Source organism: Pogona vitticeps, chromosome 12, assembly GCF_051106095.1.
Source record: "Pogona vitticeps strain Pit_001003342236 chromosome 12, PviZW2.1, whole genome shotgun sequence".
NCBI classification, from domain to species: Eukaryota; Metazoa; Chordata; class Lepidosauria; order Squamata; family Agamidae; genus Pogona; species Pogona vitticeps.
This window is the reverse complement of record NC_135794.1, coordinates 1,572,441-1,594,579: the sequence shown is the minus strand read 5'-3', so window position 1 is coordinate 1,594,579 and position 22,139 is coordinate 1,572,441. Positions and strand designations below refer to the sequence as shown.

The following is a 22,139-nucleotide window of genomic DNA, read 5'->3' as shown; positions in this document are numbered from 1 at the left end:
TACATTTGCAAGATAGTTAGAAAACATCTTGGAACATTCTTGCCTTTGGTCTGTTTTCTTGATACTGGAGTACAGAATGAGCGTACTCAGTTTCCACCCTGGCCACCCTTCAAAGGACACTGCTTAGTCTGTCGAGACCATCGTTGCCGTGTTGTCTCAAGCCCCCTTATTAGGCCAAAGAACTTAAATTACCTTCCTGGGTTGACCAAGATCTGCTTAATTCCGTCTTCCAACAGCAGGCAGCCAAACGCCTCTGGGGACTCTTAAGCAATGGATGGAGACAGGAACCTCCCTACGCTTTGTTTCGAACATCTGGTATTCAGGAGGAAATGCTTCGGCTTGCTATCACGGCAAGAGAGACATGGATGTCTCGTCTTCTATGAACTGCCTTATCTTTACACTTTGTAAATCTATCCAAGTCAGTTTTATGAATTCATTGCACTTAAAAAGAAGAAGAAGAAGAAGAATACTGTCACCGATTTTATGAATTCTAAAAATTAAGCACCACTAATTTCGAGTCTGTTTTATCAGGGGCTGTCATGCTCTGTCTTGGGCAAAATAATGTACTTCCTTTTAGTTACATGGAACGCATGGCTCGACCTTACTCAAAAAGCCCGCCTGCTCCACTGAGGCCACACACCCTGCTTTGCTCTTTACAAACGGCTGCTTTCACATTCTGAAGGAACTGGAGCTCAGGGATTAAGCAGGACGCCTTTGCTACCTGACCATGCAGGGGCCCAGGTTACTTCATCTTCTGTAGTTCTGGGTTGAAAGCCTTGTAATGACATTTAGAAGTAATGCCCTTTAAGGCCGCAGTTCAACCTGTTGAAGGATTAAACTTCTGCAGATGCTCCTACTGGAAACTCTGATGTGCCTCTACATGCACACACACACAGAGGACTGTACAAATACTTACATATGGTGTTCCTTACGAGACTCAAATAAATAAATCTAAAGCATCTTTTATTTCTGCAGGCTTTTGGCAGCTGGAGGTTGGACTGTGTAAGGGAAGGGTTTTTAATCAATGTATGTTCGGATAATTTTATATATAAGAAATTTATCCCAACATATATTGATTGAAACCTTTCCCTTTCACAGCTCCATCACCAATTGTCACATATACTGGGGTGTTTGTTTTTTCAAAAAAAAAAAAAGGTAATATAATATGATGTTGGTATTATAGTTACCTTACAACTTTGTGTATATTTTCATCTGCAGCTGCTGCTGCAATCTTATTTTCTAATCCTATTCTGAACCGCTTTGGGTCTCTGCCCAGGAGAAAGGCAGGGCATCACATCAATCCATCGGAACATATCCCACACTGCAAATACTTTGTTCTGTCTAGAACAAGAGCAGCAAAGTGCAGCCAATCCAGCGGCTGCCGGAGCGCACCTCCCCACCAGCCCTGGCTGCGCTGGCAACTTCCTGATGGGAACTGGGAGGCCAAAAGGTGTGGGGGACCAGGGACTTCCCGTCCTCCTCCTTAAGCTAAGTCAAAGCTGGGAAGGAGTGATCTTGTGAGGACCTAACTCTTTCTCCAGAGGCCCGCTTTTATCAGTAACGACAAAAGTGTGGTGAGACCCCTCAGAAGGACAGCTCTGTTCTGGGCCTTCTGAGCAACTTCATAAGCCTTGTTCTAACCATCACCAGATGCCAACCTCCACTGCCACAGCAAGTAAATGCTACCATCTTGTGGAAAGCAAGAGAAACAGCTTAATGGAAAAAGACTGGAGGGTGTGGGTGTGACCTCCAAACACATGTCTCTTCGAAGGCTAAGAAAAGCAACTATATATTTTTTTATTTTATTTCATTTTATTATTGGCAATACAATACCTTTAAACTTCTTTGTCTGGTCACCGGATCTCATTGAGTGCTTGCCATGAAAGCCATAACAAGCTGCATATAAAATCTTTTTTTATTTGGCAGTGCCATATACACAACAATGATGTAAAGAAAAAGCATATAAAAATACATTTCATGGAGCCCAGAGCCAAAATACACTTACTGAACTTTGTAGATTTCAGGACCATTTTCCTGCAAGCCAAGTAGCCAGTCATAATCAGCTGTGGCTTCTTTACCATTCTAAGTAAAAGTACAATGCAATGCAAGACGTTACCCTAGACAAGAAAAAAAAAGCCTGAATGGTATTTTCCATTCCCGGACTGCAGAGCTTTCTTTAACCACGGCAGTCTCACAGAACAGCATCTGACTGTCAGGTATGAATATTCTGTCCTAATTTTCTTTGTTTATTACCCTGTCACTGATTAATATATTTACTAGGCTGCATCAGACATAAAACCCACTCATAGCCTATTTTGGCCGCCGCAAACATACTAAGCATTGATGAAATGAATGAAGAAAGGCCAGGTTTTGGGGGTGGGGGGGGGAAGAATTCCATCCTAAACATAATGTCTATGTAGGCAAATGGTAATAATAATAATAAAAAAACAGAAATGTGAAACTCAGTGAATTTCATTGAGGCATCCCTTCATTTGTTAGATGTAGAATCAGTATTTGAATGAACAAGACTTCCTTCATAAAACCATTGCTACAAAAGTGCACACAGCCTCTCGTGAACAAAATACGCTGCATGTGCGATAGCGCAGGCCACCCTTAGAATCACAGGCGAGCTGCTGAAAGGCAGTCTAAAGGGATTAAAGTGCAAGAACAGTGAGGATAGCTCTACCCCTGGATTTAACGTCCATGAGCATCCCCCTGAACAGATAAATTTACATTTTTAGCATGTCATTTTTTTAAAAGTACAAAGTGCACTAGTTCCTGAAGCCAATGTGACACGACGTAAACATCTACTGCAAACTTTGTACTAGTGATCACTGCCCTGAGGAACAGCCACTATCCTCCTGAAATAAACAGTGAACAACACCCCACCAAATGCTGCAAACTGCTTGAACAACAAATGGTGCATGCACAAGGGCATTTAAACAGGATGCTGGCCTCAGCATTGGCTGACATAAATAAGGCAACTCTGTATTTCTATGACCGACACACTCCGTTACTTCAATGAATTGTCAGCCAATTTTTTTTACAGATATTGAAAAAGTATCTCCATAAATTTCAAGTAGATCAGGGAGGACGGTTCCATTCACTTTATGCAAATAAATGTTGACTTGAGCAAAAAAATAATAATAATATTTTGGTCAATTTAAAGCAGACTGAAAATTATTAAAGCAGAAAGAATAGCAACCCTTCCTTCATCTGTTACTCTGTTGCAGAGATTAAAACATGAAAGAACAATGATCAAAATATGGCAGATGAATTATTCTGAGGTGCGGTTTGGTCTAAGTAGCAGGAAGAAGACCCCTGACAAACATTATTCACACTGTTTTGAAAAAATTAATTCCCTGAAAAACCGCTTAAACTAAGGATGTTGCTGTTAAAATGGTGTGGATGATCTGCTTAATTTTAGAGATGCTCGTTTCACCAGTTTCTCCTGTTGCCTGGAGGACCAAGCTTCCTGAATGGCATGGCACGTCACCTGTGAAGCAAACAGGATCTTGTTATTCTAAGATAACACTGACCTTTATAAAAATCTTGTTGGAAAAAAAACACCTAAAGGTGTTTCTTGGAGAGATGGGATTTGAACTTAGCCTAGCTGGTGGCAACTAGAACCAAAATGTTAAAAGAATAGAACTGCCCCCCGCTTCGCGCCAAGCCCTTCAAATCTTCAAGCATAATAGCTAAATAGGGCCTCAGTTAGATCTAGCTGTTTCTGAAATAGACCGTCAAGGATAAGAGAGTCCGGATTCTGTTCACCTCCAGACTTTCTAGAATCTACTGTTCTGATCCACAGTGGGTAGGAAGTTAGGGGGCCCACTTTTTAAATACCTAATAACAGCTCCAAGTCATAAGATGGAAAAGTGTTCCTATTTTCTTTGGATTCCTCAGCACAAAAACCACACCAAAACCTAAGGAGTAGAAATAGGAAAACCTGCCTCCACATCCTAAATAAACTCCTAAAACTCTTTTTTCAAAGGCTTGCTCGTGACTGGCATGTGCAATGTCCTGGAATGAGACAGATGGTATGAGAGCAAACTTAGGGCGTTTCAAAACCCTTTTGCTAGTATCAGAAATTACATTAACACTTGAAATATTGAAACAGGTCTTAAGGTGATAAAAGATCAGATCAATTATACTTACCTTTGCTGAAGCCACATCCTGGAACTTGATTTTCCTTACTGACTCATGTCCACCACTATCTCTTTTCTGGAATGCTAACAGACCTTGATCCTGTGAGAAAAATCAGCGCAATGAGGAGGGTAGCAACAATGTTACTTGGGACTCACTAGATCACATTTGTGATGGACATGTTGATTATTACTACAAAAGAAAACAGATAATTCTACTTTACCATTATACGTGATTATACCTAACACTGCAATATTAAATTATGCACCATTACTGATGAATCAAAATGTTGTGTTTGTTCTCTTCTTATAATCCAGAACAATCTTAATGTCCCAAGGAAGCTACCAGGAGAAAATATTCCACAAGGGTAGTCGTGTTGGTTGGTTTTGTTGCAACAGACTTAACACTGTCACAGCATTTTTATTCTTGAGATGCGGAAAGGCATCTCAGTTTGATATTGGGAAAGTTCTAGTTCCAAGAAGCCAAATTTTAAGCAATGAAATTTAAAATCCCAAATCACCTGGTTTCTAAAGGTTCTTCCATTTTCTGACTATAATCTCTTTACCAGAACAAGCACGAATATATTTCTCTTACCTTAACAAAGATTTGCAGCACATTTTCATCTACATTTGGTGGACGAGTGAAGTCTTCGTATAAATAATCCCAGTCTGTTGTTATGTGTCCTAGAATCTCCACTTCCTTTACAAACATCACTCTCCTAGACAACAAAAGACAACAAAAGACAACAAAAGAGAGGTTACCTACTTGTAACCATGGTTCTTCTAGTGGTCCTCTATGAATCCACACAATTGGGTTGTTCCAGAGGTTTCTAGAGCTTAAAGACATGTGATTCGTAGGACATTCCTCCCGTGGAGTGTATGCTCCACCCACCAGAAGTCCCTTCAGTTCCTGTAAGAGTCCACCACTGTCAAAAAAGACAACATGACAGACAGAGGGGAGGATGGGCGGGATGTGTGGATTCACAGAGGACCCCTAGAAGGACCATGGTTACAGGTAGGTGACCTCTCTTTCTTCTTTGTGGCTTCTGAGAATGCACACAATTGGGTGACTGACTTAAAGCAGAATCATTCTTCGCCCGGATGTCGAGACGGTAGTGTCTTACAAAGGTTGATGGGTTAGACCATGCAGCTGCACGGCAGATGTGAGGAAGCTCTATTCCACACTGGAAGGCAGTAGAAGTTGACAGCACTGGTGGAATGAGCTGTTAAATGTTATTTAGTTCTGGTATGTGTGTGCAAAAGAAGATGGGAGAATTTCGAAATGTTTGACTCACAAATCAAGCCAGGTAGGGGTGTGAAATGCAGGCCTCTGATCATTTCAGTAAGCCTCCAGCAAAAGATAATGAAGGCACTTGTCCAAGGGGGAACAGATATTTAGGTTGTAGCCTTGAGGTCAGCGCTGGAGGTCAAGTCTATGCTTTGCATTCCAAAGGTCATAATTTCAGTCCCTGCCATCTCTAGCGATGGGTATATTTCAGGTTACCTTCAAATCTTCAGACAGCACGTAATGGGAAATAAACAGTACTAGGCTTGCTCAGCACGAGGAAGCGGCATTTGCTTTGTCACGAAAGAAGTCCAATATTGGACTGGGTCTCAGGGAAGCAGAATCTCTAACAAGTCCTGCCCTTGGTAACAGTCATCTGACTTTAGAGGGCAACACACAGGCAAGAAATGGGGTGGGGTTGTTGGCGGAAGCGGCAGAGTGAGTTAGCTTTAAGAGAGTTGGAAGCAGGGGCTGACTGATCAAGCTTCACGCCCTCCTCAGCTTTATAAGCCAAAACTTTGCAGAGTCTGTCAGTTTTCCGATCCCCAATTCTAAGGAAATCCCCAACCGAGAAATAAAGTTTTAAAAATCCCCCAACATGATCCTGGTTCAAAAGCGACTCTTTGCAAAGCACTGCTTGCCTTCTAGTTAGATGAGGGGAAAGGGAAGCCACAGGCTTGCAATGAAATGATTTGCCTCAATTCTCCCGGACCCTTTCCTGGCTTGTGGTTCCTCTGATTCTGCTAAAACAACGATACCTGTTAGTTACAACGATCTGTGCCTTCCTGCCTCCTGGGGCACCACAGTGGAATCTGAAACGCTCTCCTTCCAGTTTCTTGATATGAGAGTTCTAGAATCATTGAGAGAGAGAAAACAAAACATTTTAGATCCCAACGACACACTCCACATCTACATTTGAATTAGGAACCCCCACACAAGATGCCACTTACGTTTCATGAGCCCCCCTCCCCTCACTACAAGCTGTTTCCAGGTAATCATGCCCACTTGATTTGTTCAAATCAGGCACATTTTAATATTTGGGAGCTGGCCAGATGTACCCAGTGGCTTGCAGCTCCTGATTTTAAAGAAATAAAAGCCTGTCATAATCCCTACTACAAACCTGCAGGTGGCAAGTTACTCTTCTCCAAACAAGCTACGTATCTTAAGAAATGGACGATGAAAATGGCTTGAAATATCCATTAACAGCAGAAAGTGGATGGGCAGAGGGAAATGCACATGAGAGGATCCCCTTAAATGTGCCCAAGACTGGCACTGCCTTTTAGGGAGGCCAAACTACCACCTGGCTGTGTGCTCCACTGCAAGAGGAGTCTGCAAATCAATTCAGATGGGCTTCACCTTTTGTTTCTCCCAAGACAAAACTTTATTTTCACAAGTCTGAAGTACTTCTCCAGCATACATCTATCTACCAAGTTATACAGTGGCGTATACAAAACCTGTGGAATTTGGGACAAGGACTCCACACTCTCAAATGCAAATATTAAACTGTTCCAGAGCAGCTGCGATGGATGACAGCCAAAAGTTCCACTTTATTAAATATTACTTTATTTCAGGTTGTTTTATAGCTTTATGAGTAAGTTGTAAAACAGAAATCATAAGATAAAGATCAATATACTTTATAACGAAGAGCACAGTAAAATATACATTTACAAAACATTTTTACACATTCTCTCTAGCTGAGACATCTATTCCCAGCATGCAAGAATCACCAAGATGATTGGTTAGAATTATTCTTCTTTGTCCAACTTCTAAAACAGCCCTAATTAGTGTTCTATTTACTTTCTGCTTTTGTCAAAATTGTGCTGTTGATCCATTACAGACTTTCTTGTCACCAAAAGGTTTATTGGGATTCTGGGCCCGCCCAGATTCTGGACGGATTGGGCAAAATACCTCTGGCTGTCGTTGGCGCTTAACGACCTGAGCTCCGTTGTGCAGGCTGAAATAAGGAAGAACACAGAGCCTGGTCCCCAGGACGTTAGCACAGAACCAGGCCTTATTTTCCCTTTGGGAATGAAGATAGGGGGCAAATACTGCATCTAAGAAAGGTTCCCCCAATTCAAGATCAAAAACCCTTAAAAGCATTACAGGAATGTGCTTGGTACATTCATATTGACAGTTAATTACAAAATACATTTGAGGAACTCAATTACTCAATACAGCGAGTAGTTGTATTAGGTCCACAGCACAATTAAAATCTTGATTCCCCTCTCTCAAAAGACGTATTTTAAGAGAGATGAGGTTTCTCTTGTCAGTTTCCAACTGAGCACAACTTGTAAGTACAAGAACAGGCACACAGGACAATGTTTTCTCAAAGGAGATGCACAGGTGTTTTTCATATCTGTTGCCCAAGCATATAGAGTGTCTCTTAATCTTCATCTATAAGAAAATCAAGCAGGTAACTAATAGGTCCCTTCCAGTTCCTCAAGTCTATGATTCTCTGTTCAAAAAACAAAAAAAGACTGAATGTCCATATTGTTCATTCATATTACAGCCAATATTTTGCACAACTGTGCTGCATAACATATCCCCAAATGTTATCCTTTTATCATTAAATCAATACAGCATGTTATTATTTATAGTCTTTATTTGTTATCTTTTTATTTTGTAACAAAATAATAGAGACAGACACATTCCTAAATGTAAAGTGAGTGAGCGCTCCTAAACGAAAATGAAAATGAAAGAACCCCCAATGGTTTCCTCTGAGCAACAAGGCACTGGGTTTTGGTTCTCAAAAAGAACACCTCTGCCACGGCAATGGCGCATTTCTCGACAAAGATACTTTCGGAAATCAATAGGGCCGTATCAATTGCCATTCTAGAGACAGATGTCCAAGGAAGGGACATGTTACATGTTAGTGATTCGTCATGTTTTGACGCAGCTTTCGCTAAAGATCTGAATTTCACGTAGCTTTCTGCCCAGGAGTTTCCCCACTTCAGATAGGATGAGATTTCTTGAACTTTTTGGCTGCCTCTTTCACTTACAGTGGAAGCCCTCCTTCCTGTCTAGGGTTTGGAAAAGTTCCTTTTTCAGAGATGTAGCTCCATTTCCCAGCTCCGGCCCCATCTCATCATCCATTCTCTACATACTTCATAAATTCTGCCCACCTGCCTATCTTGCAGCTCACCAAACACAGTTGTCTTTTTGAGGCCCCTACTTGGGCGGAGGAGGTCCTGTTCTTGTGGGGCTGCCTTCAAAATACCAAGCAAGGCCACCATCGGGCCATCACCAGCTTCCTACCTTCAAGAGGCAGTGGGTGGGTGTGGAAAAACCGGTATCAAAGCCCTCCTTATCATACCAAAACTTTTGGTATGAATGAGAAGTATGACTTCAAAGCCCACATTCACACCTTTGTAGAGTCTGGCTGTATATAATAAAATGATCTCGTTTCACACATTCCCGTATCAGTTGCAAACAGGCTATCTTGTCTAAAGTGAGCTATTAAGTAGGCGCAGTCGGTGGATGCGACATCAACAAGGAACAACTGGTGATCTCCAGGGAAGAAAGAATCTGGGGCAGACATTCCACTCTGCTGCTTCCGCCAACAACCCCACCCCATTTCTTGCCTGTGTGTTGCCCTCTAAAATCAGATGACTGTTATCAAGGGCAGGACGTGTTAGAGATTCTGCTTCCCTGAGACCCAGTCCAATACTGGACTTCTTTCGTGACAAAGCAAGTGAGACTGCGGGGTTAACAGACTGAGGGTCTGACTCCTTGAGCTCCTCTATTCCCATAAGCTACTCTGACATCAATATCTTGCTATATGCTCTTAATTACAACAGGAACCCCATATCCGTGGGGGATTGGTTCCAAGCCTCCCCCACAGATGCTGAAAAACGTAGATTACAGGATTAATTGCAAACGCTAGACATAGAATGGCCTCATGCTCCCTCTAGTGGCCGGTTCTGGTAACTTCAACTTTATTTATTTCTAGGGTTTTTCTTTTAGTATTTTCTGACCGTGGATAAGTGAATCAGCAGATACTGATGCTGCAGATAAGATGTACCCGGTTTCCCTGAAAATAAGACCTAACCTGAAAATAAGCCCTAGTATGATTTTTCAGGATACTCGTAATATAAGCCCAACCCCAAAAATAAGCCCCAGTTAAGTGAAACCCCGCTCTCCACCATTGTGCAGCAACCAGAAGATAAAAGGACTGTAAAATGAAGCATCCTCTGAAAATAAACCATGTTGCATTTTTTGGAGCAAAAATTAATACAGTATAAGACACTGTCTTATTTTTGGGGAAACATGGTATGCAAAAGTATCAAGAAGAATTGGCAAATTCAAAAAGGCAACCTCTTTTCCAGTTCTTTAGTTTTCTCTAACATGTTGCTAACCTTAAGAATTGGAAATTGTTTCCCTAGCATTTGAAATTAGTTGTTCAAAACCAAGGTACCAGTGATACATAAAGGCCTCTGGGGAAGATACAAAAAAACAGTGAATTTCTAAAGCCACCCTGGGCCTTTTTTAAAGGAGGAAAGCGAGACGGAAATATTTTAAATAAATAAATATATACAGAATCATATCCTGCATTGTTAAGATAAACCAAGGTAGATAACAATGATTAAATATAACCAGATAAAAAACAACAAAACAGTAGGCTCCTTTATTCCAGCTGCTGCGTATGCACGGCGGGAAAGAGAAAAGAGAGAGAAATAGATTAGAAATAGCTCTTGTACAGAGGACAGTAGAGAAGAAAAGAAAAGAAAATGTCATTTTAAACGCACACCTATTTGGTGAGATTTCATATTTGGCTTACAAGAGTGTTACCAAACAAGAGGCATGATTCTTGCCAGTGTTGAAATCACATTCTTGCATTTTAAAAAAAGGAAACAAAATCTGTAACACTGGCTGAAGAGCGCAGCAAAAATGAATATGTATTCATAGGAATAAAACCAAACATGTATCATTATTTCTGAACCTCACCTTTCTTCCTCTGCATCTACACTGGGATAGGGGGAGTTCTTCCAAACGGACTGGGAGGTGGTAGGTTTAGGCAAAGGGGACTTTGCATGACAGAGAGAGCACGCATGGAGCTCCGTGGCTCCGCTGTCCTCTGAGTCCAAACTTGCCACCTCTTGGCTAGGCCGCACCAGCTCCCAAGTCAGAAGAGAAGTCTACCTGGGGACCTCAACACAGCTTCCAACAGACCAGGTTTGTTCTTGAAATACTTAACTATTGTTTATGGTTGATCCCAACAAAGCCAGTATCTCTTCTTTAAAAAATACATGCTGAATGGACTACCATGACTAGATCTGTGGAAGTTGCAGTTTTTAAGAAGTGAAAATAATAATAATAATAATAAAACAGACACTAAAGCTGCCAGCCTTTTTGCACGGATAAGACAAGGTCAAGCAGCTTCTCAGCCCAAATTACACACAGGCTTGCTCCCATCACACCCAAGCATGGACTATAATACTGTCTCCAGAGAGGATGCCTCAAACACACTCCAGACAAACAGACTAGGTTGCAGTTTGCCCAGGATTTGTTTTTCCTTTGCCCACTAAGACATCAGTACCAGGTTTTTCAAAACAGCAAAACAGATAAAGGGGCTTCCTCACAATGTGAAATTCAGCGAAGTAAACCCATTCACCTTGCTGAGCACTGCATGAGGCAGCCAAATGCTAATCTCGAGCAGGGGTCAGATTCCGTTCTTGCGAACTGTTTGGAAATCTATTCTGCCACACCTCTAGATCACAGCTGTGATGTTACACACAAAACACAACGAGAGATGCAACCCTTCAGTACAGATTATTTCTCAGGAACAGTTTGGATAGGAGGCCAGGGGAATTTTTACAACTGTGGGCAAAATATCTACGGTTGTACGTACATCTGGTCGTATCACCAAGATCTAAGCGGTATCGCTTGCAAAACGTAGGATGCATCTTAAACTTATCGGCTCTTTTTATTTTGAAAATCATTCACCTCAAACAGGTTATAGCCCTCAGCTTCTCCCAGGTCATACGGACGAATGATGCCATCTTCATGAATGAGACGGGGAGGGCGCAGACTGGACACCTCCTCCGTTGACTCGGCCACCCTGCCGAAATATATTGCAAAATCAATCAATCATTTTCTCATCTCTACATTCATTTTTATTCTTCATCACTTTAAAAGCCAGATTTCAAAACAATTGTATGAAACAATGCCATGGGGACTGTGCAAAGTAACCAAACTACAAAAAGGATTACCAAAGGTTATGTTTCAAGCACTGTCCCTCAGGGAAATACCCAAGGGGAAAACCAAAACATCCATAGTAGAGCAGATTTCTCCTCCTCCCCCCCCCTCCAAGAAAAAACCCTGTAAAGGCAACAAACAATGAAACAATTTAAAGTGCTGGTTATGGCCAGGAAAGAACTAAGAATGGCACTATAAAAGCAGAGGTCCCAGAGGGGATAAGTTGAGCAAAGGGAAAAACTAAATTGCAAAAGGGATATTTCTGTAGGTAAAAAAGGGCACTGCTTTAGAATTCAGAATTCAGCCCCCTCCCTAATTGAGCCGAAGCCTTCTGCTCTGGACCTTCTCTTAGCAACTCGAGCGCTGCTTTCCAAAAGGCAGGACAGCAAGCCAGGTGTCTCAAGACCGCTTACCGCTGGATGCCCTGGAAGGTACTGCTGGCCATGTCCACAATGCCTCCTGTCGGGCGTGCCACCACTCCGACCAGCCCCTTTCCAATCCCTTTGAAGAAACCAGCCGCACCATCTTTTTTGGCCCCTTCAAGCATAAAAAGGGAAAAGGAGAAGGTTGTGTTCTTCCTGTTAAAGGCCAGGCTTCTCAAATTAAAAGGATGCATTTAGGGGAAGGAAGGAGCCTCCATTTGCCACTTAATAATCACCAACCTTGAGAAGCACACCCAAGCAGCCAGAGCTGCTGTCTCTTAACTCTCTTAAAACGGGGCTAAATTCCCAAACAGCCCCGTTCCACCTAACAAATATCACTGCTGAGTTCCTGTGGCAAACTTCAGCCTTCTTACATTGCATCAAAACTACTTAACTAGTATGGAACTCAATGCAAGAGTAGTTGGACACGACACCTGCCGTATTAAACAAGCCTGCTGGACGTTACGTCTCCATGAAATCCATAAGATTCAATATGATTTCTGTCATATGCTCTAATTCATGCCTCTCTTGTGTCCTGCTAAATTATTTCTTTTTGCATCTCTGGAGGAAGAAACACCCCAAATACTGTTGATTCTAGAATTCCTAGCCAGAGAAATACAAACAGGTGCTGGAATGCACCATGTTCCTCCTCATTATTAGTGTGAAATCCTGCCTCAGTGAATTCTCTTTAGGCCATTTGAGATTCCTACTTTATTTTTAACACCACCTCCTGCTTGTTTTCTGAAAAGCCAAATATCTCCACTGTTATATCTTGTTGTCATTTTAAAATTAAACACTGTTTCAAGGAAGATGTTAGAAGAAAGAAAAACACCAGCTGCCTGAGCCATTGCTCATCTTTGCAGGAAATTGGCCCATGTCGGAAACTGACTGTGTATATGACTAGGTTATCAGAAAATGTTACATATCATAATCCTAGCTACATTAGAACATTAACAACATGGTAGAGACAACGATTCCATAACAACATTTAATTGGACTCCTGGAAGGTATAAACTGATTTATATGTTTAATTAGAGATATACAGTTTGTAGTGATGGCTACAACTATATTCATATTGCAAATTTATAATGGTGGTTTATGGGGAGTACTAACATTATTGTATATATGGTTCTTTTTTTGCTCTTTTTTCTGTTTTCCTTTGTTAGTTCAATTTATTTTTGGTTTTTAATGTTAAATTTGCAAAAATAAAAAAAATCAGTATTGACAATTAGTCACTACAGCAACCCTACTGACTTACCTTCCATGGGTTTTGTGATTATCCCAGTTACCCCACCAACAACTCCCTTCATGAAAACAAAGACAGAAAAGAGAAAATCAGAACAGGAAAGGTTCACCTCATTGTTCTTGCAATCCTCTATTTGCATTTCAAATGTTGGACATCAAGGGAAACATTCAAAGTATTCTCCTAGTTCACAAACTCCCTAAGGCCGGAGCATATCTTGTTTTGAAAATAATACTAATAATAATAATAAAGAAAGTTCAATAACTTTCTTACTTTAGTTTTCAGATTTCTCACAGAAGCAACAATTGATGCTCTCAACGTGGCGGCTGAAAGAAACTGAAGGGAGAGCCTTGGAACCAAGGTACATGTACCACACGGGAGGGGTCTATGCAATATATTTTCCTTTGCTACCGACGAAGCTCCAGAATATTCCAATGAGGCTCCGTGCATGTGCGGATTACCCACAGTATGATTCACAGAGAAGAACTGTAGAAAATTGTGTGGCAGGTTTTTCTGAAGTGGCTCTGCAGCAAGCTGCCATTCCATGTCAGACACTCTCACCCTCTGGTCCCCCCCGCGCCATACGGCAGTGACGTGTAAAGGGTGGACCTCCAGATGCTGCTAATTAGCAGCTTCTAGCATTTCTCATCAAGGTCAGCCCTGGCTAGGGCTGACGGCAGCTCTGGCACAAAAGCATCAGGGGGACTGCTAAAGGGGCTTTCTGGTTCTCAGTGAGAGAGACCAAAGAGGTCTCTGGAAATGTTCAGAACTGTTCTTGCCTTTATGTTGTTTTCTGTTCTTTTAACGGTTACAAACATGTCAAAATGCTTAAATCAAATGCATATTACTAAGTGCACTGCAAGAGGCTTCTTGTACATTTTCAAAATTTTGACCCTGTTGTCGCTGGGCTTAAAACACACCCATGCCATCAGAGACCACTTGTGGCTAAATAAGGCAGAGAACGAAAGTGACTTTCAGGAGCCTGAGGGTTCACCATGTCAGACTCCTTGGTGAAACACCATATTTAGTGTCACAAAGAAATCCAGGAGTTAATTATCTGAGCGCTGTACCCGTAGAAGGCCCTTCCCTCCTTTAGCAAGGCTGTCTCCAAAATCCTTCGGCTGACGTCCCATCTCCTCTCTTCTCTTCTGCTGGTACTCTTTATCCATAGTGATTGCAGCCAACCCCTTTCCAACAGAACCGGTGATCCGAGATACTACACCTGCTGCTCCACCTGCCAACAGGTAAAACAGAGCAGGTGAAAGTCTCCACCATGATTTCAAACAGAATTAAGCTCAGTTATCAGTTCAGCCACGGGAAGCTGGCATCCTACATGGAGGGGCACTACAGCCTCCGTCGTGGCTGAACCTTCCATCCAAACCTAAAACGAAGCATTGAAGGTTCTATCCACTCGGCCCTTGCATGAATTTTCAGGTCAAAAATGTGCACGGTACTGGAAACGAGAGCATGCTCAACATACCCACTGTGTGACCAAGCAGGCTTTTCACACCAATCACAAAACCTTCAGCAAACTCTTCAGGGCCTTGGACAGCTCCCTAAGAGAGAATTAAATCCTTATCCATCCATATATTAAGAGCATCAGTACATGCACATGGCTATGACTTTAGGCAGTTCTCTCAAGGGAACACAGGATTACAAAACTGCTGAAAGTGGTCATTCCGTGCTAAATTTCTAAGGAAGAAAGAGATGTTCTGCCAGCCGGAATGCGTGTCAAGAATGGAAATGAGGAAACCTACAGCCAGACAGATTCTCTGTGTGTGAGATTCCTCACTGGGAAACTATGGGAGTTGTAGTGTTTTCCAACTAAGTTTTGCAAGTTGAATTCAGCTCTTTCAGAAAATAGATTTGTGGAAGGAACAGGGGCTGAATTTTATTTCACCACTGTTACCTGAAAGCTCTACCTCTATGCATAGATATGTAATTACAGGTTAGCAAGAACAAACTGTTTTTTTTTTCTTAAAATATACACCCAATAAACATGCCAGTTTTGGAATCTTTTGCTAATGACCAAAGTGCAAGGTCTTAACGCTATCAAAGCAAATGTTTTTTTTTTCAACCAGCCTCTTAGGACAATAAAGTTGCAAGGCTATCATACCTGGAAAGGTTCATAGAAGAAAGCTTCCACGCCCTCCGACAGGCCTCTGATTAAGCCAAAGGGATTCCCCAGAACATCAAGACCCAGCAGAAGAACATACATTTGTTTCAGGAACTGAAGGGAAAACCAACACAAGCACAAATTATTGCTGAAAGCTTAAACAAAATAGAAGGAAGACTTCACGTACACGGCAAAATAAAGTATATTGAGTGCTACATAAAGAGCAGTACAATACAAGCAGTACATTTAAAAACCATCCAAGCTCCAGGCCTCATGGAAACAGGGATATGGTGCCTCAATTGCTCAGAGAGATGGATGTTCTACTAAAAATGCAGAATGACACACAACTTACCTGATCTCGGTAATGTCCAATGACCTTCCACATTAATTCATCTCTTTTGTAAAACTGATACTTGATTTCGAAGAAAGCAAGCCTGAAAGAACCATCAAATGGAGAATAACGATTTGTTATTTTCTGCTGCTTCAAATGATTTTGTCTTTATACAGCCGCCTAGAGTGGGATGAGTCACACACACACACGCCCAGATAGGCGGGATATAAATAAAATAAATAAAAAATAAAAAAAAATAAAAATACAGTGCCTTCCTAAAGAACTTCATATGCATCACTTCACTGATCTATACAGTTGAAGCCGAGGGACTGCAACTTCACAGCTGAGGTAAAGCTGGACAGGAAACCCAATACCTGTTTCTCTTACTTACTTCTCTGAATACCTGGCAACTATGCTCAATCAGAGCTGCAAACAACAACAAAACCCTTTGTGAATGGTGGAGATTCCCAACCTCGCTTTCCACCTAACTACTGAATCTTGGTCAGTTTTTTCAGAAGCGTCAGCCTGTCTGGAGACAGGATGGTTAAAGACAAATCAGTACTGCAGATCCCAAAACAAGAACCTAGAAAGGGGAGAAAAACGAAGGCATGGCCCACTCACTTGAATATAAGATCATCCACATCGGTGAGGGTGGCCCCAATGCTCTTCAACAGCAGATTCACGGAATGGATGGCGATCATTTCTCCTTTACCTTTATCAGACGCTTCCCCGCCAGAGCCTAAGGAGAGGCTCAGATGCAGCTAAGAGACAATAATAGACACTTTGGGCATTTTTGGTGACCATTCACTATGTCCTACTACTATATAAAGATGGGAAAGATAAGAACAAAAATGTGCTTGTTGCTTAGAAAAGTAAATATATTTATGCTAGGTTCTTAGGAAACAGGTTTAAAATGCTCAGTTCTGCTGGTAATTTCATATCCATCAGATTAGATAGATTAGACATCCTTCAGTCTCAAGAGACTATGGTATCGATTCCCACGCAAAAAAATAATACCATATACAGGCAAACCCATACATCCCTGTTAACACAGTACGCTGGGGGCTTTGTGAGAAGCCTTCTCTTGGCCAGCTAATTAAACTCTACTTATCCCTCCCGTGGTGCAAAAGGGACTGCCAAGAAAAGGCGGCCGCTGAGATTCTTGAGGAACTTGTTAACTGAATTCCTCCCATTTTCTCTTACGTAGGCTAAGGTTATCGATGGCTGGGTGTGCCACAAATGTCCTTGAGGACATTTTTTTTTTTAAATTCCCTCCTTTCCTCATTGTGGAAGATTCCCACGGCTGCTTCTCAGAGGGCTCACATCCAGGCACCAGCCACAGACACATCAGCTTCTTCTTTGACAGGGTTCTTTCTAGCAGCACTTTCTGGAGGCCACGGTCCTTCCACACCTGCCACAGGGCTGCTGCATTCAGTGGCTGGAATCCTGCTGCACAGCTCTGGGTGAGCAGCAGCCATGTCAGCCGCATCAAACTGGTGCTGATGAAAGGCTCTCTGTGGGGATTTCAGGGTGCCCACGACTTCGTCACATGAGTCTATGAGTCACACACACACACACACCCTGAAATCCCCTTTGATCAGGGGCAAGGTGCTGCTGCTGACATCAACCCCACTGCACATGCAGGGCTGGGTAACAGGATTTCCACCAGTGTGAGCTTTTCCAGGGAGATTTTGAACCAGAGAAGCTCACAATGAGACAAATCTCACACGTCTTTAAGTGCCGCAATATTTTGGTCTGTACATTTCATTTCCCCCTTTAATTTTATCAACATATTTGAATATCTCAATAGGGGTGTAGAACACTCCCACAAATTGTAGAGTCTCTCTACCACGTCTATGAAAATGAAAAGAAATTTAGGTGAGCTGCCATTAGTAAAATAGAGCTCTGTTCCAGACTTCAAAGTTCTAAAAGCTCAGATTTAACAGAGGGCCCATAAATTACTTTGTGAGAAACCCAAGAGGCATTTTCTTCCATTTAGTTAGGTAGCTAACGAGGAGAGAAATTAAATGTGATGAAATCATAGGAAGAATACAGCCACACTATTATGCTATGCTCTTTTTGCTTTGTAGGCTATGAGGTTGTAAACAAAGAAAATTAAAACAGAGACGTGAAATACAATCTTAAATGAGGTTATTCTAGCATGCTTTGCTGCTGGAGAAAACCACATTCTTGACTATGGTCTGTTAATTATGTAAAGCATCAGCAACTGTACAACGTAATAAACATCTAGAACAAATATTAATCTGTCAGACTTAGGAGAGATGTTATCAATTGCATTGATTACACCGTCATGTAGTCATGCAGCCTGAGCAAACAGCAGCCTCATTTAAGAAGCCCTGTATCTGTCACTTAATCTAACTGCAGGGCTTATCATAGTCTCCAATAGTAAGTAGAGTTTTTCAATATATCAAAGCACAGCCCATTCAAAACATACCTTCAGTGGAGAAATATGGAAGTGCTCAAAGAAACTAAGAGGAGATATGTCAGTCATGGATGACTCCAGCAACTGCACGTTAAGAGCATCAATGTCCTTTTGTATCAGCTTCATCTGTTAAAACAGAAATGATTGATATAAGATCTCATTGCAAAGACAATTATGCATCAAACTGCAATATTTACTCAAATTCTGCCATTTAACACCATACTGTTCTATAGGTCTTTCAACATGCTCACTTTAAAAGATTATTCAGATGAAAATTTAACTTCCGTAGATGTTTCTTCAAGAGGTTAAATTTTGTGCAATAATTTGAGAGAAACAGGAAATCAAGATAGAAAGATGAGCAGAAAATATGTAGGTGTGAAGCAAAAATAATAATAATAATTTGAGATTGCCAGTGTAGCCATGGGGTGCAGGCATAGTGGTCATGGCATGCCAAGGCAAACTTTTAATGATGCTTTCATGGGTCAGCACTTGAGAGATTACATGTCACATATGGAAAGCTTAAGGATACTAACCTTATGACAGACTTGTAGCTTATAACGTATATGCTTTGTACACTGAAGACGGTTTTCATAAATTGCCAAAGTATTACATAGAGGGCTTTAGACAGAATGTTGGTTCATTCCAATCAATAATTATATGCTGGCAAGTCAATTTCTTGTGACTACATACTATAAATATAGTATATACTATATTTACAATACCTTGTCACTATAGTATATTTGAAAAACAAGACTGTAAAATGAACCCAAAGCTGTCTTAAGCCTTTGAATTACCCTTTGCTGGTCAGCTTCTGGATCTGTGGATGGAGTGAAGAGTTCAGTAAGTGCTGCTAAGAAGCCTTGGTCTATCTTCAAAGCCATTTCCTGGATGAGAACCATGAAATACCTATACAAAAGAAAAGAAACTGGTGACTGACAGGTTAATATTTTTAACACTGCAGTGATGCCCACCAAGCAAAGTAACTTTAAAAGGGGGCACATTCATGGAGGCCAAGGCTACCCATGTAAGCACTCCAGTTTTCATCAGAAACCATGAACAAAATGGAAACGTGCCCACTTCTGTGGAACATGCTCCCTGCTCTGTGATACTTAAAGAGCATTTCAAGCTTTAGTTCAGCAGTCAGATGCACATGGCTTATGCTTCAAAAACTTAATATACTTACTTGAATTGTAATACTTTACTATATTCATTAAATCTAATGATGACACTAACATCAATGAATGGCTTTGGTTCTAAGGAGAAAAAAGAGAGAGGAAACTAATGTTTATTTAGCAGGGGCACTGCTTACCCACTAGCTATACGGGTAGACACTGTATCATTTGATTACCTGAATCCAATGCAATTGATTTGGGAGGAGCTACAGGATGAAACACAACAGGAAACATTGAACCGGGCAACTGGTTATCAACCTTTAAAAGAATTTTAAAACAACAACAATACATGAGAAACAAGAACAGTAACCCTAGGCATTAACATTTTAGAAGTAACTTTTAAACTCTTTTTACCTTAACTACATAAAATAAAGCCAGCTCAACAAAAGTAGTGTTAAATGATTAGAAACAAAACTAGATACAATGTAGCAGATTAGCAGTTAAATCCTAACACAATAAAGGAAAGCTGTGTGCTTCCTCCCCCACCCCCAAGAAGTCCTCAATCATACTGCAAACTGCAAATCTTTCCAGGAACATCTGTCAAATACCTAAAAACCAATCATGGGCTAATATAACGTCAAGATACTCATACAGCCCATCACAATGATGGTCGCTCCTTTGCCCACAGAGGGGCTGACATATCACAAATGTCTTGAAAAGACATTTCTTAAAATTGTACCTGAAGCCAGTATAGCTGAGCTCTCAAACTTTGCTGGTGGCGTGACTGCTTGAATTCAACCTGAATGCCTGATAAAAAGTCTCGCTTGATGTTGCACTTTATCGGGAGACGCATTTCCATGGGCATCTTGTTAAAATTTACCTGTAAATTTAAGTATACGTTTAGTCTGGGTTTTTCCCCCCTCTTTCATTTCTGTGGGTGTAATTTGTCCCCTAGTTTTGTGGTTCCAGCATACCTCGAAATTGTTCTCTATTTTAACCCAACCGGAAGCCTCTGTTGCTCCTGCAGAAAGATGCTTCTGATAAGCTGATTCCAAGAGACCGATCTGTTTCTGGTTAAATGGCTTCCATCTCTGCTTTGGTTTTAACTCCCAGACAATGCCTGAACTGGGGAGGGGGGAATAAACTGGCGATAAAGTTAAACATTCAGGACCGTCCATTACACCTGTGTTGTCACTAAAGGCTCAGCAACTAATTGCACGGCACTTCTTCACCTTTTAAGTAACTATGCTTTAAAAGCACAGGATGCAATCAAACTATGGAGGTTAACACACAGGAGGAAAACACATCAGAAACAAACAGAAATCTGGTATCTTAATATTAGCAAGACTGTCAAGCTAAATAGCATTTGTGGATATGACATTGTTTTGGAGAAATATAAATTATTTCTGCTTTGATGCTTATTTGATTGTTACTTAACTTTAATAACACTGAATAAATATACAGTCCTCCAGTATTTTGTCACAATACCTTGTGATCCCTATGTAAGAGACTTCATGTTTGTTTTCATTGTTGACCAGTGAAAGCCCAAGGCTGTGAAGAGAAACATTTATTTCTTGATCAGGTTGTTCCATCTCCTCCGCTTGCCGAGCTTTGGAAACCAACGCCACATCATCTGTGAAAAGGAGCACCCTCTGGCGCCCATCCAGGAAAGAAACCCAGTGTATCTGTATGTTGGGGTTGTAAGGAAACTGGCCACATTCATCCTAGGTGAACAGAAAGGAAAGAAAGTGGCTGAGCAAACACAGAATAAATCTACTTTAACAACAGCGAAGGATGCCATTATTAAAAGACAGCTATCAAACTTTTGAAGGGGAAATTAAATTGTATCAGCTTATTCTAGCCAAAGCAAGCAGAGAGATACAGTACAGCATAATCTATGCTATGTTACACATAAACTATGGAACGTACTCCTTTTAAAATCCAGCACTGCCTATGTGAATAAGCTGGCAATAAGATTTGAAAGATAAAGAATTAAACCTTATTTTGACTGCATATGCTGAAGACATGGATTTTTTTAAATAATGCCTTATTATTTTGAAAGATACCAGCACTGCATACCAGGGAAAGACATTTACAAATTAAACAAAGAGTTTTGACAATTACAGAAGAAATTCTACCTGGAATTCACAAGACTTCAGAAGCAAAGACCACTGTCTTTGTCAAAGACCAACACGCCCAATACCTTAAGAAGATCATGTTCGCCAGTATTTTGTGCGTAGGTCCAGGTGAGTTTTCTCACTCCAGTTGGATCTGCCCATGCAAACAGCCTCACTTCCCGTGGCTTTAGTTCCATCTCTTCCTCTGAGCCACTACATGGATAAAAACGCAAGCTTAACAGGGTGGCTCAGAAACAAAATGCTACTTTGATTAAAAATATGAATCTGAGTACTGCCCCCAAGTCGTCTTTCTCAAGAGGTCGATGTTGACTGCTCTGCCTACCTCTGCTTGTATTTAAGAGTAATCCACGGAGTATGGTTGATGATCAAAGCTGGAGCGGCTCCCTCGTGGTAATCTGAGAAAGTAATCATGGTGGACTGCTCAGAAATGTTCACGTCCACAAGGATGCCAGAGTTCTGTGGGGAAAAAGGGCAAACAGTACTTAAAAACTATACCTTGGTGTCCAGAGCAGCTAACACAAGTGTCACTGCATCTTTAAAACATTAATACCTTTAGGAAGCAAATCACAATGGCAGCAGACCAATAACCATCTATCGGCCATAACTGTGGTTGGCAACAGACCAGAAGGCATGGCTGCTGGTCGACAGACAAGTTCTGTAAGTGGGGTGAACGTCACAAATAAGGCAACAAATGTAATCATTTTCTTAT

General features: G+C 41.2%; 1 protein-coding gene and 1 long non-coding RNA gene across 4 annotated transcripts in view; both read right to left on the bottom strand.

Annotated features, from left to right (window-relative positions):
• Positions 1-331, bottom strand: part of LOC144584577 (uncharacterized) — a 30,740-nt gene extending 30,409 nt beyond the window's left edge. The window contains exon 1 of the long non-coding RNA XR_013538923.1: positions 193-331. This is a non-coding gene — a long non-coding RNA (uncharacterized LOC144584577). The remainder of the gene's footprint in view (positions 1-192) is intronic.
• Positions 332-1,792: 1,461 nt separating this feature from the next.
• VPS13C (vacuolar protein sorting 13 homolog C) overlaps positions 1,793-22,139 on the bottom strand; it is a 73,472-nt gene continuing 53,125 nt past the window's right edge. For 2 of the 3 annotated variants that reach the window (XM_020784754.3, XM_020784755.3), the window contains 21 exons: positions 21,753-21,886; positions 21,496-21,622; positions 20,781-21,016; positions 20,267-20,417; positions 20,032-20,172; positions 19,529-19,610; positions 19,364-19,433; positions 18,975-19,086; positions 18,193-18,306; positions 16,359-16,498; positions 15,759-15,840; positions 15,407-15,520; positions 14,771-14,846; positions 14,361-14,524; positions 13,306-13,351; positions 12,039-12,162; positions 11,374-11,488; positions 6,189-6,280; positions 4,741-4,864; positions 4,159-4,248; positions 1,793-3,496 (listed from right to left, as the gene is read on the bottom strand). In XM_020784754.3, coding sequence (XP_020640413.3) covers positions 3,395-3,496; positions 4,159-4,248; positions 4,741-4,864; positions 6,189-6,280; positions 11,374-11,488; positions 12,039-12,162; positions 13,306-13,351; positions 14,361-14,524; positions 14,771-14,846; positions 15,407-15,520; positions 15,759-15,840; positions 16,359-16,498; positions 18,193-18,306; positions 18,975-19,086; positions 19,364-19,433; positions 19,529-19,610; positions 20,032-20,172; positions 20,267-20,417; positions 20,781-21,016; positions 21,496-21,622; positions 21,753-21,886 — 2,436 coding nt within the window. In that variant the 3' untranslated portion in view covers positions 1,793-3,394. Of the gene's footprint in view, positions 3,497-4,158; positions 4,249-4,740; positions 4,865-6,188; positions 6,281-6,970; positions 10,067-11,373; positions 11,489-12,038; positions 12,163-13,305; positions 13,352-14,360; positions 14,525-14,770; positions 14,847-15,406; positions 15,521-15,758; positions 15,841-16,358; positions 16,499-18,192; positions 18,307-18,974; positions 19,087-19,363; positions 19,434-19,528; positions 19,611-20,031; positions 20,173-20,266; positions 20,418-20,780; positions 21,017-21,495; positions 21,623-21,752; positions 21,887-22,139 lie in introns of those variants that run through there. The other variant, XM_020784756.3, reaches the window with a different exon arrangement.